This window comes from Carcharhinus amblyrhynchos, chromosome 13 (genome assembly GCF_965287045.1).
Source record: "Carcharhinus amblyrhynchos chromosome 13, sCarAmb.v2.hapA, whole genome shotgun sequence".
NCBI classification, from domain to species: Eukaryota; Metazoa; Chordata; class Chondrichthyes; order Carcharhiniformes; family Carcharhinidae; genus Carcharhinus; species Carcharhinus amblyrhynchos.
In genome coordinates, this window is record NC_137336.1 from 36091522 (window position 1) to 36109573 (window position 18052).

The 18052-nt window shown below is 43.4% G+C and overlaps 1 protein-coding gene across 1 annotated transcript in view; it reads left to right on the forward strand.

Moving 5' to 3' along the window:
- The window catches only part of pfdn1 (prefoldin subunit 1), a 90940-nt gene extending 88291 nt beyond the window's left edge, over positions 1-2649 (forward strand). Inside the window, exon 4 of the mRNA XM_080201094.1 lies at positions 1765-2649. Coding sequence (XP_080057220.1) covers positions 1765-1848 — 84 coding nt within the window. The 3' untranslated portion in view covers positions 1849-2649. The remainder of the gene's footprint in view (positions 1-1764) is intronic.
- Positions 2650-18052: the final 15403 nt, after the last annotated feature.

Below are 18052 nucleotides of genomic sequence, written 5' to 3' on the forward strand. Positions count from 1 at the left end.
TCTGGATTATTAGTTCAGGTCTTTGTATTACTAGTCCAGTTACATAAGGTAGAAATACTACCTTTCCCAATTTTCTGTGGGAATAAATCCTATGGGAGTATGTTATATGGAAGGAATCTACTAACTTTTGCACTTTGAACTTTTGTACTTGGTTTAGAATTTTATCCAGATCCACTATAAAATTTTATAGAGTTAAAAGCATAAAATTAAATACACCACTCTTTAGGAAGGCATATTTTTAAAAAATCAAAGTAATTATAACTATTTCCTAGTGCATTATTGACGATGCCTTTAGTTTTTAGTCACCGGGTGGCATGGTGGCTAAAAGTTAGCATTGCTGCCTCACAGTGCCAGGGACCCAGGTTCAAGCCTGGCCTTGGGTCACTGTCTGTGTGGAGTTTGCACATTCTCCATGTGTCTGCATGGTTTCCTTAGGGTGCTCCGGTTTCCTCCCACAATCCACAGATGTGCAGGTTAGGTTGATTGGCCATGCTAAATTGACCCTAATGTCAGAGGGATTAGCAGGGTAAATATGTGGGGTTTTGGGAATAGGATAGTGGTCAGTGCATGGGTGGGATCGTGGTTGGTGCAGACTCAATCAGCCGAATGTCCTCCTTCTGCACTGTAGGGATCTATGATTCTATGAAACTATAATTCACACTTTTGTAATACTATTTGTATTAGAGAACCAGGTTATTGTCTTATGGGGATAGTAGCTTGAGGTTCAGTTACTCATTCACTGAGTTCATGATCTTTGCTATTCTATGAAGATGCTAAGTTTAGAAACTCCTTGTAGCTCACGCAGAGGTATTAATGAAGGCCAAATGACTTTGGTTGTATGAACTTTTATGAAGTTTCAGGAAATGATGGGACAATTGGACAAAGTTTATAGCCATCCAAGAAAAGTAGAAGAGCAAGGCCATATTTTACTAAGTCCACCTTATGTAGGCATGTGGAGCAACTGCTTCTCCAGCGCTCATGAAGATTTTCAGATCTCTGCAGTGTCAGGAGAATACTGTGGGTGGGTAGCTTTCACTGTCTGGTTAATAATAAATCTATTTCTGGAGTATTAGGAACTTTCCAGCACTGCTGAACAGCTAAGTGAGCAAAACAGGAATTGGGTGGTCTGCATAATATCAAAATTGAGCTGACTGAGACTGAAAAAACAATATAGATGATAAATAGCATGAGTAATGTCACATGGATTAACAAGATAAAACAATAAGTATACACTTAGATAGAAAAAAAGCCAACATTACACCAGAGAATATTGATAATATTGTATATTCTGGCTGCCATTTTGGAAAAACAAAGGAAGACCCAAAACATGTTTTGTGCTTTTCTGTTATGGTGCTTATATATTAATCATGATTAGAAAGGTATGTACCACAGGTAAATTATTCATTAGCAAAAATTCCAGTTTGTTTGCATGGATAGAATGAAGTCTGATGCTAACATTTAAAGGAAGGAATTTTCCTCTTCTAACAAAGTAATTTGTTGCATATCCTGTGGTTTCGGAATTATTAATATTTGAGCCAGCTCTATTTGCAGCTGAACAGTCAATGAAATACATGTGTGAAATGGCAGTGGGTTTTAATCTGTGTACTCAAGTATGGACCCAAGATCTGTTCATCACAGATAATTCAATTGCCAAAGGATTTGGCAATTGCTGTGGTTCCTTTATAAATATTAATAGGAAAAACTAAATCAGGATACCATAAACCAAACTAATTCTGTGCTTATTGTCTCTTTATTTCTTAACAGCAACGGAAATCTTATTTGGAACGCAGTGTGAAAGATGCAGAAGACAACATCAGAGAAATGCTAATGGCCAGAAGAGGACAATAATTGTTTATGTTACTGGGAATTGGGTTTAAAAATAAAACAGAAGCCACTTTTATATTAGTGCCCATTAGGTTGGATTCTTGGAGACTGGTGTCCATGAGCCAGCTCCCAACATTAACCCAAAGTCCGTCACCCTTCTTCAGTGACAGACTTGTAGTTTTCTTTGTGGGTCGATGATTCTGCTGCCAAGTGATAGGAGTTGGATTAAATTGTTCAACTGCAGGAAGTGACTCTTGGCTAACAATCTTCTAGAATCCAACTGAAACATAAGTTAATATAAAAGCAACTGAAATGGTACAACTTAGCTGTCCAAATAGTGATCGTTTTGCTTTCAAGAGCATGTTGTCCCTGTGATCTGTGTGGTACATGACTGCCTTGATCTACAAATCCAGCTACACTCTTATTATCATATTCTGTTTGTTTGGTTATTCATCATCTTCATCAAAAAAACAAAATTGTATTTTATTTAATTTGATAAATGTAAACAGTCCCACTTCATGTTATGAGAGTTATTTTGACACTGAAGTTTTGGCAGTCTTTCTTGTTTAGAAAGCAGACCTGTGGTTTCTGTGTATCTGGTTTCCCAAAGTAAGTACAATAGGTAAACTGATATTGAGACAAGTTTATAACATACCACCACTGCTTTCCACATTCTGGTATCTGTTTTCACATTGGAATGTAAGATTATATAAATGTGCATTTGTGAATATATGAGATGTCTTGCTCTGAAACAGTCTCATAATTTGTTTTGCGTATTGAGAAGAATCTGGTGAAATGAAAATAAAGCATCATAATATAAAGTGATGTCCTGCTCTCCATTTTTTAAAGTCTTGGATTGAACACATTTTATCATAATATTAACACTTGCTGTCCCCCAAGTATGAAGATGGTTTTGACTGTGTCATTTTTGTGACCAATGACACCATCTTAATGCTGGAACAAGAAGTACTTTAGCAAAATTTGTCCCTGCGCTTCTCCATCGTATAAATTTATCCCATACCAATCACAGGGTGCTCCAGCTCATGGCCAGACAATACAGGCAATACATGAACTTTTGGCCTGTTGTGATTAAATTGTAGGGCTTACCTACAGAAGTACTAAACCATAAGACACTAAAGTTACTGTGTGGTGCATTTATTATGCAAATTGCACAGCTTCTGATTCCAACCGTTAATGTTTTTCTAACTTGACTTCAAAGTGTAAGTGTAAAGAACTTCCTTTATTTGTTTTGTGGCAAGTACCTCACAGAGTATTTCCTTTACAAAACTCCAGAGTAGGAATTGTTTGATTCAGGAGTCACGGAATGATAACTAACATTACCATTATAGGATGTGTTGTGAAACATCTTATTATGCCCACCATAGTCCAACGCCGGCATCTCCACATCATGATCATAATGAATGGCAGAACCGCCTCCAAGGGCCGAATGGCCTACTCCTATTTTCTATGTAACTATGTATGATGGAAGGAAGGTCATTTATAAAGCAGCTGAAGATGGTTGTACCTAGGATACTACCCTGAGGAACTCTTGCAGTGATGTCCTGAAATGAGATGATTGACTTCCAGCAGCCAAAACCAACTTGCTTTGTGTTAAGTATGACTCCTATCCCCTTGAATCCCAGTTTTGTTGGGACTCAAATACTACACTCTTGTCAAATGCTGCTTTGACGTCAACGATAGTCACCTCACCACATGCTTGAAGATTGGTTATCCAATAATAGACTAAACTTGCCTTTTAAGAAATAGGTGTTTTTGATAATTGAAATGGATTTAATACCTTAACTGTATTTCCGAGCTGTAGAAAGTTAAGACTAAAGGCCCCATGCGGTCGTAATGCCAGTGTTAACTATTACCCAAATATATTTGAATTGAAGTTTTTGCATGATATTAAGTGCAACTGGAGGAAACAATTGCATTGGCCTCAAAATTTTTCAAGCTTAAGAGACTTTTGAAAAAAAAAGCCTTTGCTCAAGTTTAACCACATGTTACATAATAACGAATTTGAAAAAAAAAGAGTAACTTCCATTGGGGTTGTATTTGTACTTTGGAACAGCTCAGAAATATTCAAATGGTAAATGGAGGTTGAAGAATACTTCACTGAGTATAATTTTTTACATTTCATTACATAATATGTAACAATTTTGAGTATTTCTGAGAGATGTGGGGTTTTATACAAATGCAAATCCTTTCTCTTTTACCTTCTTTAAAATAAGAGCTACTGGAAAGGGGGAGAGCACTTTGATGTTTCTTGGTGGACGTGACTCCAAATTTTAAAATGATGTGGAGAATATTTTTTTTCATTCTCAACCAAGTTGTAATGTGCATTCGTTCACCACCATCTTCTCAAGGGTAATTAGGAATGGGCAGCTGATCTTACCTGTGATACCCATGTCTTGTGACTGAATAAAAAGAAGTTGACGCCCATTGAGGAGCCTGTTGTCCACTCAGGTGGACATATATGGATCCCCCTATTTAAAGAAGGTCCAGTTTCTTGGCGATTGTTTAGCCCTCAACCAACATCTTTTCTAAAATTAACGAATGTTCCCATCTTTTATCTCATTCCAGTTTGTGGGACATGTGCTTCATAAATTAACTGCATGTTTCCCTATATTCAAACATGTTTGAATGGCAGGAAAGTGCTTTGGGCATCCTGAAGCTGTGAAAGACACTGCATAAATGCAAATTAATTTTATACTTAGTAGCCTTTAATAAGCTTTGATGCAAAGTTTGTTATGAAGATGTGTTTGTTGGATAGAAAAAACAATATATCAGTATTGCAGAAGGTAAGGGGGCATGGAGTTGGGGGTAGGGTGTTAGCGTGGATAGAGGATTGGCTGTCTAATAGGAGGCAGAGAGTGGGGGTCAATGGGTGCTATTCGGATTGGCTGTTGGTGACTAGTGGAGTGCCCCAGGGGTCGGTGCTGGGGCCTCAGCTATTTACCATTTATATAGATGATCTGGAGGAGGGAACCGAGTGTATGGTGTTGAAATTTGCTGATGACACCAAGATTGGTGGAACAGCAAATTGCGCGGAGGGTGTGGAGAGTCTGCAGAAGGATCTCGAGAGGCTGGGCGAATGGGCCAGGAACTGGCAAATGGAATTTAATGTTGGCAAGTGCGAGGTGGTCCACTTTGGTAGGAATAATGGTAGGAAGGACTATTACTTACGTGGCGAAAAACTGCAGCAGGCGACGGTGCAGAGGGACCTCGGGGTCCTTGTGCGTGAGTCGCAAAAACCCAGCCTGCAGGTGCAGCAGGTGGTCAGGAAGGCTAATGGGATGCTGGCCTTCATAGCGAGGGGGATTGAGTATAAAAGTAGGGAGGTCTTGCTGCAGCTGTATAGGGCACTGGTGAGGCCGCAGCTGGAGTACTGTGTGCAGTTTTGGTCGCCGCGCTTACGCAAGGATATTTTGGCCTTGGAGGGAGTGCAGAGGAGGTTTACTAGGCTGATGCCGGAGTTGAGGGAGTTGAGCTATGAGGAGAGGCTGAATAAACTAGGCTTGTACTCGTTAGAGTTTAGAAGAATGAGGGGAGATCTCATTGAGACATATAAGATGATGAATGGGATGGATAGGATAGAGGTGGAGAGACTTCCCGCTCAGAAAGGACAGTAGGACTAGGGGGCATAGCCTCAAGATAAAGGGGGGTGCGGTTTAGAACAGAGTTGAGGAGGAACTTCTTCACTCAAAGGGTGGTGAATCTCTGGAATTCTCTGCCTGTTGAGGTGGTGGAGGCTGCCTCGCTAAATATTTTTAAGACGCGGGTTGATGGGTTTTTGATAAGCGAGGGGATTAAGAGTTATGGGGAGAGGGCGGGAATGTGGAACTGAGCCACGACAGATCAGCCATGATCTTATTAAATGGCAGGGCAGGCTCGAAGGGCTAGATGGCCTACTCCTGCTCCTATTTCTTATGTTCTTATGTTCTAAATGATTCATTATTTTAAGGTGCATTTTCAAAATTAATGCTGTGTTAATCATGTAGATTGATTATTGGGGTGGCACGGTGGTACTGTGATTAGCACTACTGCGTCACAGCGCTAGGGACCTGGGTTCAACTCCCAGCTTGGGTCACTGTGTGGAGTTTGCACATTCTCCCTGTGTCTCTGTGGGTTTCCTTTGGGTGCTTTGGTTTCTTTCCACAGTCCAAAGATGTGCAGATTAGGTGAATTGGTCATACTAAATTCTCCCGTAATATACCCGAACAGGCTCCACAGTGTTGCGACTAGGGGATTTTCACAGTAACTTTGTTGTAGTGTGAATGTAAGCCTGCTTGTGACTAAGAAATAAACTTTACTTTGTTAAATGTCAGCTTCTTGTTGAAAATTTGGATGCTCTGTACCAGAAACTGATGAATGCAGCTTTAAAGTCAATAGTTAAGTCAATAGTCACATATAATATAAAGCTTAAGTATTCATTTTTAAGCAAACCGGAAGAATGTCTTAAATATTTATGACTGCTTATTTGAGTAATAGTTTTTACAGTAACAAATCAATGGCATCAGAATTGGGCAGAACAAGATAGCTACGAAAGATTCATCAAGCTTCAAGCTTTTGAATACAATGCACTAAAATGAAGGTCGGGAGATTTCACAGGTTTACAGTAATATTCTATTAAAAAATGTTTTGGTGCCTTCATGTGGTGGCATAGGGTAACAACTTAAAATTTGTAATAATTGACTTCTGAGGAAAGGATGTAATTTAAAGAAAGAACATGATCAACCATTTGCTCGCCAGACAGACTTCTTGAGTAATCTGTAAATACATAGATTGTTTCCAGAATTTAGATGATTGTTTTCCTTCTTTTAGCTGGTCTAATTAAATTATAAAATGGACAAGAAAAGTTATAATAACAGCTTGCCTTGATATACTGCATTTAACAGAAAAAGATGTTCTGAGGTGTTTCGCAGGAAAGGAACAACACCAGAACAAAAAATACGTTTTTTTTATTTGTTTACAGGATGTGAGCATCATTGGCTTGGCCAATATTTATTGCCCACTCTATTTGCTTGGTCAAAAAGGCAGCTTTAAATAGGGTATTGAAAGAGGGATGTGAGTTGAAGAGGTTTAAGTAGAATTTTAGACCATGGAGCCTAGGTGACTAAAAGCCCAGTTTTCCTATCCCCAACATTGGTGTTGGGGATAGGAAAACTAAGTGCACAGAGGGCAGATTCGAATGAAGAAAGAGTTTGGGAGAAGGGTGGTTATGGGGCTGGATATCACAGATGTGGAGAAGTTGAGGCCATGATGGATTTAAACATGAGGGTGGCAAATGTGAGACGTTGAGGGACCTGGAGCTGATATAGGTCAACAATGATAAGGACGATGGGTGAGTGAAACTTCATGCAGAAAAGGTCACAGGCAGCAGTGTTTGAATGGGTCAAAGTTTACAGAAGAAGAAGATTGGAAGGCTGGCCAAGACATCACAACAAGTCATGTCTGGAGGCAACAAAAGCATGGATGAGGGTTTTCAGCAGCAGATTAAGGGAGGGCAATGACAAACAATGGTCTGAAGGTCAAACAATGGTCTGAAGGTCAGGGCCTGGGTGTGCTTCACCCAGGCCCTGACCCCCACCCTATTCCCATAACCCTGTAAGCATGTTCACCATAGCTAATGCACATCTAATCTGCAAATCATGGGACACTAAGGGACAATGTAGCATGGCCAAAACACCTAATCTGCATACTTTTGGACTGTGGGAGGAAACCGGAGCAACTGGTGGAAACCCAAGCAGACACGGGGAGAACGTGCAAACTCTAAAAAGGCAGTCACCCAAGGCTAGAATTGAACCTGGGTCCCTGGCACTGTGAGGCAGCAGTGCTAACCACTGTGACACCATGCTACACTGAAAAAGAAAACTGGACCAGCATTCTAGTCATAGAGCACGACTTTAAATTTTTAGCTGTCTCAGTGCTGTGGTAGAGGCAGAAACCTGCTTTGATTCAAATATGAAATAACAGGAAAGATGGGTTTGGGAAGCAGCAAGGCATCAAGAACTTTGGAGAAGAAAGAATAACTGGATGATTGAGGTGGGAGATAGTCTGCAAAAACTGTTGAAAAGAAAGGAACAGGTACTTGAGGAGAGGATAAAATGGTAGTTTTAAAGGGGAGGGATATGGTAGAGCAAAGTGGGGTAACGTAGGGATACGCACCTCCCCTTTAACTAGTTTCGAACTTTAAAAAAAATTGTACAAACATGTTAAGGAAATGTTATATCACAAGAGTGGATTTCCATGTTAGAAACTTATGGGCTGGAACCACATGGCCACTCTTTCCCACTCCTTTAATAAATTCTGACATATTCCTATCAATTAATGAAGCTTAAATGGTTATCCAAATTTATAGGATTACAAAAATGCTGATTTGTATAAAAGTTAGGTGAGCATTTTTAATTCTTCCATCTGATATGAGCATCATCGACAAGGCCAGCATTTGTTTCTTTTCCCTAATTGTCCTTATGCAGGTAATATCTTATGCTGCCTCTCTTTAGTATCATTAAAGTGCTTGACATTGAGTCTAGGCAGTTAGAGTATTTTCCACTCATTAATAATAAAACATGCCATATGGATAAACTAATGTTCTTTCTCAAAGTCCTGGAACAGATTAACAGTATCCAGTTAGTCATTAACAGCTCAAAACTCCTTATGCAAACATTGCAATGAAATTGGTTTGTAATCTGCTGTACATTTTCCTTGTAAACATGAAAGTGGAAATAAGTTGTTACTGAAGCTGAAATATTATAAAAGCAAATCTCTAAAGCAGTGAAAGAAAATAAATGGTCAACCTAATTGTTTTCTTCAGCAGTGTTTCATTGGCTGTTCTGAAACATTCTGAAAATGTAAAAGGTGCAATATAAATTGCGGCATGGTGGCACAGTGGTTAGCACTGCTGCCTCACAGCGCCAAGGACCTGCGTTCGATTCTCGGCTTGGATCACTGTTGAGTGGAGTCTGCATGTTCTTCCTGTGCCTGCATGGGTTTCCTCCAGGTGCTCCGGTTTCCTCCCACAATCCAAAAGACAGGCTGATTAAGGTGCATTAGCCATGCTAAATTTGCCCCCGGTATATCCGAAAAGACACCCAAGTCTGGCGACTAGGGGATTTTCACAGTAACTTCTCGTGAGCCTACTTGTGACACTAATAAACAAAATAAATGGAAACTTTTTTCTAAATTCTGCAAATTATGAAAATATTTTCAGCAGTTCAGTAAAGAGAAAAGCAGATGGTGGCTTTTTGGTTGGGTTCATTTCATTGACTGACGGCAACAATTCCCAATTATAATGCCACTGAGGAGAAAAAATAAAGTTGTAACACTGAGGAGGAATAATAGTGGAATTCAGCAAAATATATTTTATTTTGTCATTTTTCTGTATTTTCTCCAGCGGCAAACAAGGGATTTTTGTGCTGGATTTCTCAGGGATCATGGAAATATCTGTCCACAGACCCAGCGCTAACTCCATATCAGAATTACTTCTCATCCCATTTTATTGCTATTTTCGCAAATTCTTAGTATTTATTTCTTCCTCTTAAGTATCATGATTCATTTGGTTACATAGCCACTTGTGATAATATATTCCAGGAAATAAGAACTAGGTGAAAGTATTGTTTCCATGAGATAAGGACACGAGTCTATGTTTGCTGACGTACAGAGGAGAGGAAAATCAGCAGTTAGGAGAGTGTGTTCTGCCATATGATACATGGGAGAATATGTATTTAAAATTATTGCATGACCTTTAAATTGCTGATTTATTCAGTAAGAAAATGCACATTTATGTTGTACTAAAAACTTAGTTATCATTGTAAATGATATGATCATAGAATTCTTACAGTACAAAAGGAGATGGCACGGGGCAGCACGGTGGCACAGTGGTTAGCACCGCTGCCTCAAGCACCAGGGACCCAGGTTCAATTCTGACCTTGGGTCACTGTCTGTGTGGAGTTTGCACATTCTCTCTGTGTCTGCATGGGTTTAGTCCAGGTGCTCTGGTTTCCTCCCACAATCCAAAGATGTGCGGGTTAGGTGGATTGGCCATGCTGAATTGCCCCTTAATGTCAGGGGGACTAGCTAGGGTAAATATACAGGGTTATGGGGAGAGGGCCTGGGTGGGATTGTGGTTGGTGCAGACACGAGGGGCCGAATGGCCTCCTTCTGCACTGTAGGGATTCTATGGGCCCGATTTTACCATTTTGATTCTAAGTGCTGAATTTGGGAGTGTTTCAGATCTGAATTTTAGATCCGTTCTTCGGTGCTCCCATACGCACTCTGTCTGAAATAAAAGCAACGATTCTGAATCACACTGTGGAAGTCTGGAGGTAGGGGCTTACTGTGCCCGAAATGCTGCTGCTCTGATTCGAGCTTTCAACTGCGCATGCTCAGCAAAGAAAATTGAAACACCCCCCCCCCCCCGAACATTGCTCCCAGACCGAATAATACTTCTCCCCTGGCCCCCACAGACATGGTCCCAGCCCACAGCATAACTGTCCCTCATCCCCCCACACCACCCCCCCCACTGCCCAGACCGATCACGGCCCCTGCCCCTCCCCCCTCCCCCCTCCCCCCCCCCCACTGATCACACGCAGATCCTACCAGGGAGTGATCTGACACACCTCCCTCCCCCCTATCAGAAAGTCATATAACCCGCCTCCTTCCACCCCCACCAGAGAGTCATCTGACCCATCTCCCTCCCCCTCCACCACTGATCTGAGTCAGAGAGCTGCTGGAAGCTCTGAACTTACCTCTTCAGAAGCTGGAGCGCCCATATTGAACTTTTGCGGACCATATCTGTTTTGCACTCAATCTGGATGGGCAAATGTGGTGATAAAGGGAGAAATGCTGGTAAGTTTGGGTGTCCAGCCCATTAAGTCAATTTAAATGCATGCCCATTTTGGGCGTGGTGCCAATTGTGGCCATTTTAGGTGCTTGGTAAAGGGGGAATGGGCGTGAAGGCTTGTCACTTGTGTTACTCGCCTCATTTCCGACTTTACCAAGTTTTTGCGCCTGAACACGGGCTTGATGGTAAAATCAGGCCCTATCTATGAGACCTCCGACAGACCATTTTACCCAGGCCCTATCCTCATAACCCCACATGTTCACCTTGCTAATTCCCCCAGCCTATACATCTAAGGAGAAATTTAGCATGGTCAATCCATCTAACTTGCTCATCTTTGGACTGTGGGAGGAAACCGGAGCACCCGGAGGAAACCCACGCAGATGCAGGTAGAATGTGCAAACTCAACTCAGAGTCACCTGAGGCTAGAAATGAACCCGGGTTCCTGGCGCTATGAAGCAGCAGTGCTGATGACTGTACCACCGTGCCATCCCGATTATGTGGCAAAGTAAGTACAATTCTTTGTTTGTGCAATACTGTGGTGATTGTCCTTTAAGGGCAACATAAGAGTAAGAGTTGCTATGTGCACATGATTTAAATAATGCTAAATTTTATAGATCTGTGAGCTTTACAGAAACTGCTGGCTATCTCACTGAAAGAAAAATAAGATTGACATATGGTGAGAAAAGTCGCTTACATTCACTCACACTGAAGCACTTTTACCTAAAATGCGCAAGTACAGATGAACTTCAATAATGTTGTCAGCAGCATGGTTAATGACAGCAATTTTATATTTCATTATTCAAATATGATATTGAATAATGTAACACTGAGGTTCATTTTTTAGGGTACATGGCTTAACATTGTTATAACTTTGTCAAGAATCCATATGCTGTGTTCCAAAAATAGCAGATTGTTTCAGAGCGGTTGACACTGAAGTTAATCTTGAGAAAGGCAGCTTCGATTAAGAGGGATGTGAAAAAGTAGAGCGTGGACAAATTAAACTCTGTGATTCATATTGCTTTGACAATATTAATCTATTAATACTTCCCATCCTTCAAATACTTTCTGGATCCCATTCATGCACCACACTTGCCCCTGTCTACATCAACGGGGACGAAGTGGAAAGAGTCAAGTGCTTCAAGTTTTTAGTGTCCAGATCACCAGCAACCCGTCCAGGTTCCCCCCATGTCAACATTATAGTTAAAAATGCCCATCGATGCCTCTACTTGCCCAGAAGATTAAGGAAATTTGGTATGTCAGGCATGACTTTCACCAGCTTTTACAGGTGAGCCATAGAAAGCATTCTTTCTGGCTGTATCACAGCTTGGTATGGCTCTTGCTTTTTGCCCAAGACCTCAAGAAACTACAAAAGGTCATGAATGCCCAATCCATTACACAAACCAGTCTTCCACCCATTGACTCTGTCTACACTTCCCACTGCCTCGGCAAAGTACCCAGTATAATTAATGACCCCGCGCACCCCGGACATTCTCTCTTCCACCTTCTTCCATTGGGAAGAAGATAAAAAGTCTGAGGTCATGTACCAACCAACTCGAGAACAGCTTCATCCCTGTTGCTGTCAGACTTTTGAATGGACCTACCTTGCACTAAGTTGATTTTTCTCTACACCCTAGCTATGACTGTAACATCACATTTTGCACTCTTGTTTCCTTTTCTATGAATGGTATGCTTTGTCAGTTTTAAAAAAGGGGATAGACAAAAGGCAGGCCGATTAGCTTAACTTTTGTAGTAGGGAAAATGCTTGAATCTATCATCAAGGAAGAAATAGAGACATCTGATGTAAATTGTCCCATTGGTAAGATGCAGCATGGGTTCATAAAGGAAAGTCATGTTTGACTAATTTGGTGGAATTCTTTGAGAACATTACATGTGCAGTGGCAATGGGAAAATCTGTGGATGTGGTGTATCTGGATTTCCAGAAGGCATTTGACAAGGTGCTGCTGCACCAAAGACTGCTACATAAGATAAACATGCACGGTGTTACAAGTAATGTATTAGCATGGATAAAGAATTGGTTAACTAACAAAAAGCAAAGAGTGGGGGTAAATGGGTGTTTTTCTGACTGGCAATCAGTGACTAGTGGTGTGCCTCAGGGATCAGTGTTTGGACCGCAATTGTTTAAGAACATAGGAACATAAGAAATAGGAGCAGGAGTAGGCCATCTAGCCCTTCGAGCCTGCCCCGCCATTCAATAAGATCATGGCTGATCTGAAGTGGCTCAGTTCCACTCTCCCGCTTTCTCCTCATAACCCTTAATTCCCTTGCTTACCTAAAACCTATCTACCCGTGTCTTAAATATATTTAGCGAGGTAGCCGCCACCACATCAACGGGCAGAGAATTCCAGAGGTTCACCACCCTTTGAGTGAAGAAGTTCCTCCTCAACTCCGTTCTAAACTGCCCCCCCCCCCTATCTTGAGGCTGTGCCCCCTAGTCCTGATTTACGATTTGCATAGATGGTTTGGAGTTGGGGACCAAGTATAGTGTATCAAAATTCGCGGATGACACTAAGGTGGGTGGCACAGCAAAGTGTGCAGAGGACACTGGAAGTCTGCAAAGAGGTATAGATAGTTTAAGTGGGTGAACGAGGATCTGGCAGATGGCATACAATGTTACTAAATGTGAGGTCATCCATTTTGGTAGGAATAACAGCAAAATGGACTATTATTTAAATCAAAAAAAATTGCAGCATGCTATTGAGAAGAGGGACCTGTGTGTGCTTGTGCAGGAATCGCAAGGAGTTGGTTTGCAGGTGCACAGGTAATAAAGAAGGCAAATGGAATTTTGTTCTTTATTGCTAGAAGGATGGAGTTAAAAAAAATGGAATTTTGTCCTTTATTGCTAGAGGGGTGGAGTTTATTGCTAGAGGGGTGGAGGTTATGTTGCAGCTGAATTAGGTGCTGGTGAGGCCACACCTGGAATACTGTGTAGACTTTGGTCTCCTTACTTGAGAAAAGATATACTGGCAATGGGGTGGGTGCAGAGGAGATTCACTAGGTTGATTCTGGAGTTGAGAGGATTGGATAATGAGGAGAGATTGAGTAGACTGGGGCTATATTCATTGGATTTCAGAAGAATGAGAGAAGATCTTATAGAAACATATAAGATTATGAAGGGAATAGATAAGATAGAAGCAGGGAAGCTGTTTCCACTGGCAGGTAAAACTAGAACTAGGGGCATGGCCTCAAAATAAGGGAGCAGATTTAGCACTGAGGTGAGGAGGAACTTCTTCACTGAGGTGAGGAGGTTGTGAATCTGTGAAATTCCCTGCCCAGTGAAGCAGTTGAGGCTACCTCATTGAATGTTTTTAAGGCAAAGATAAATACATTTTTGAACAGTAAAGGAATTAACGATTCTGGTGAGCGGGCGGGTAAGTGGAGCTGAGTCCACAAAAAAATCAGCTGTGATCTTATTGAATAGCGGAGCAGGCTGAAGGAGCCAGATGGCCTACTCCTGCTCCTAGTTCTTTTGTTCTTATAGCACGCAAGAAACAGTACTTTCACTGTATGTTAACACATGTGACAATAATAAATCAAATCAATTCAAATAATTTCTGTTGATGTGTATCATTACTGAACAGTCCTACAGATACTTCTAGCTCACCAGCAAAGGTTCGCTTCTCCTCAACAGGTTGAAACATCCAGGGCCCCATTCTCCCATCCTGAGAGATTTTGGCACGTTGGGTTGGAAGATGTTTGTGTCGGACATTTTGCGGGATTCATGCACATGCATTCCCAACACATACGCGGCTCCCAAACCGGAGAGCAGGCGTGCCGGCGGGAAGACCAGGTAAGGAGAGATCATCACTGCTGGGGGCGGGGGAGCAGTTGGAGAATATGGTGCTTTGGGAAGGTTGGGGGTGGTGGTTTCGGAGCTGATCTGGGCATTGTCATGAGGGCCACGATTGAGCTGTGGGGGTGTTGTGCGGGACAGCAGTGTGTGGGTCCTGGGCTGGCCAGTAATTGAGCTGGCCAGCAAACTGCAACAGCAAGCGCATGAACTCTCAGACTCCGGCCTGAATAAACACCACCACCGCACCCCCTCCCCGCGCCCCCACCCCCACCCCCACACCCCCCCACCCCCTCCCCCCCACACAGCCCCCCACCCCCACCCCCACGCCCACCCCCACCCCCCCAACCCCCTCCCCCCACCCCCCCCCACCCCCACAACCCCTCCCCCTACCCCACCACCCCCCACCCCACCCCCACACCCCCTCCCCCTAGCCCACCACCCCCCACCCCACCCCCCAACCTCCCCCACCCCCCCACCCCCTCACCCCACCCTCCAACCTCCCCCACCCCCCCACCCCCTCACCCCCACCCAACCCCCCCGCCCCCACCACCCCCACCCCCACCCCCACACCCCCTCCCCCCCACCCCCACACCCCACCCCCCCCCACACCCCCTCCCCCCCACCCCCACACCCCACCCCCCCCCACACCCCACCCCCCCCCACACCCCCCTCCCCCCCCCACCCCCTCCCCCCACTCCCCTCCCCCCCACCCCCACTCCCCCCACTCCCCCAACCCCCCCCACCCCCACACCCCCTCCCCCCACTCCCCCACCCCCACTCCCCCACCCCCACTCCCCCCACTCCCCCAACCCCCCCCCACCCCCACACCCCCTCCCCCCACTCCCCCCACCCCCCCAACCCCCCCCCACCCCCACACCCCCTCCCCCCACCCCACCACACCCCCACCCCACCCCCTCCCCCCACCCCCACACCCCCTCCCCCCACCCCACCCCCCCACCCCCTCACCCCACCCCCTCACCCCCTCACCCCCACCCAACCCCCCCGCCCCCCACACCCCCACCCCCCCCCCACCCCCCCATCCCCCAACACCCCCATCCCCCCACCCCCCACCCCCAACACACCCCACATGAGCTTTTAATGATATTCACAGTTGTGACTTCTGCAGTGCCCTGACTGTGAGAGGTTCGGGTCTGAACTCCCACTGAAAAAAAATCGTGAATTACACCATTTTTTCCACCAGTTTGGCACCTAGAATTTTTTTGGGAGAATTGGGCCCCTAGTGTCCTTTGACAATCGTTCCATTCCTATTCAAGCTTTCCAGATTCAATTATTATCAACAAGGCACCTCTCAACTACACCGTTCCTTAAATCTCCATGAGTCCCGTCTGCTCCCTTTCTTTCAATCAGAAATCAAATTCTCAAGAGAATCCTACTTGTTCGCTTTTTTTTCTGTCTCAAACAGCAGCTGTCCTTTTCCTGTGAACAAGCTGTGAAAGGTGGTCATCTGGACTTGAAGTGTTGGCCCTCTTCTCTCCTCACAGATACAGTCAGACCTGCTGAGATTTTCCAGCATTTTCTGGTTTTGAAACACACCTACTCTCCTGCCATGTGATCCATTAAGCTGGAATTAGTGCCTAGGTTTAATGTCTCAGTCGAAAGCTGACAGCTTTTTTCTGAAAGATAAGCCCAAATCCTGAGTGGGGCTTAAATAGGCAGGTACAGGTGCTATCATTGAGATAAGGTCAGCATTGTAAATTTTAACATTGTGACAACTAGACTTTGAAATGTGATTAAATGTCACCTCATGATGACTCATCTCATTCAACAGTACACACCAAATAAATTTCTTATTTCCTTTAGTACTTGTGCCTTTTTCAGATTTCGTCTGGAAATTGGATTCCGAAGGCTTATGCCATGGTTAAAATTTGTGGGTCCAGCTAAGCTATTTTGAGAATTATTTTGGTGTCCGTCCAAAAAAATTCACCATTGTGGTTTTGTAAGCGATATAAATTGTCAACAGTAGTATCTGCAAAAACTTTTATGTAAACACTTGCAAAATCATTAGGGTGACATTTCAATGAAAACCTTTTTCAAAATGCAGGCATTTAGAAGTTACCAAGCATTAAAAATGTTTCAAAAGATCAGCATTAGACATCGTTTTTTAAAAAAATCAAATAAGGTGTCAATTACGATAAGGGCTGGCTGTGCTTTAAATAGCAACTTCTCTAGTTATCGCACATAGTTCAGATACACTCACCAAGCTAAAGTACATTTGTAACTGAAAACTCCTTACTCTGTAGATTCTGGTGCTAGATGATAAGCTTTATGTAGTTAATCTGGTTACACATCAAAGACATTATGTAAATTGGTTATCTCTTAACAGCACTGCCTACGTAAGATCTTGGGCATCACATGGACAGACAAAGAAGTGCAATGGAGGACTGGTTAGAGACACCTTTGTAAGATTTTGATAGAGACCCAACTGAAGACAAGTATTTCTCTTTCCAAATATGTAGAATGGCCACCACCAAATGGGAGAAGAGGGTTTTAAGTTTAAGTTTTAAGTTTATTTATTAATGTCACAAGTAGACTTAGATTAACACTGCAATAAAGTTACTGTGAAAATCCCCTAGCTGCCACACTCTGGTGCCTGTTTGGGTATACAGAGAAAATTTAGTATAGCCAATGCACCTAACCAACATGTCTTTCGGACTGTGGGAGAAAACCGGAGTATACAGAAAAAACCCATGCAGACAAGGGGAGAATGTGCAGACAGTGGCCCCAAGCCGGGAATTGAACCCAGGTCCCTGATGGTGAGGTAGCAGTGCTAATCACTGTATCACCCTGCTGGCCCTATGGCTAAGAGGAGAGATTAGATAAATTAGGCCTTTATTCTCTCGAATTCAGAAGGTTGAGGGATGATCTGATACAAGTCCACAAAACATTTACAGGGAAGGACAGGTGGAAGAGGATTAACTGTTCCCACTGGTTGAAGGCTCCAGAACCAGGGGCCATAGTCTGAAGATTAGGGCCAAGCCGTTCAGGACAGATGTTAGAAAACACTTCTACATGCAGAGAGTTATGAAGTTTGGAATTCTCTTCCTCAAATGGAAGTGGATGCTGGTTCAATTGTTAGGTTTAAATCTGAGATAGACAATTTTTTACTAAGCAGAGGTATCAATGGATATGGGCCTAGAGCACGTGCATGCATTAGGCCACAGATCAGCCATGATCTTATTGAATGGTGGAGTAAGGGGCTGAATGGCCTACTTCGGTTCCTATGACATTGATTGGTGGAGCGAGGGGCTGAATGGCCTACTTCTGTTCCTATAACATGGCCAGCCAAAGAAGACCTGGAGGAGCACATTTAAGGAAGACCTCCAAGAACAGACCACCGCCTGGGCTGGAGCAAAGGAGATTGTGATGTACTGAGGCCAATGGTGGAGTCTTACTACCAAAAGTCCCAAATGGGACTGAAGGAACTTAGACTAAGTAAGAAAGTCTGGGTACAGAAGTAGAACTTCTCTACTTTCAATAAAGGTAAAATTGCCATAATCTCAAATGACCATTGGCTGCTCTTCCCTCTGAGGGGGAGAGCTGAGTGGTGG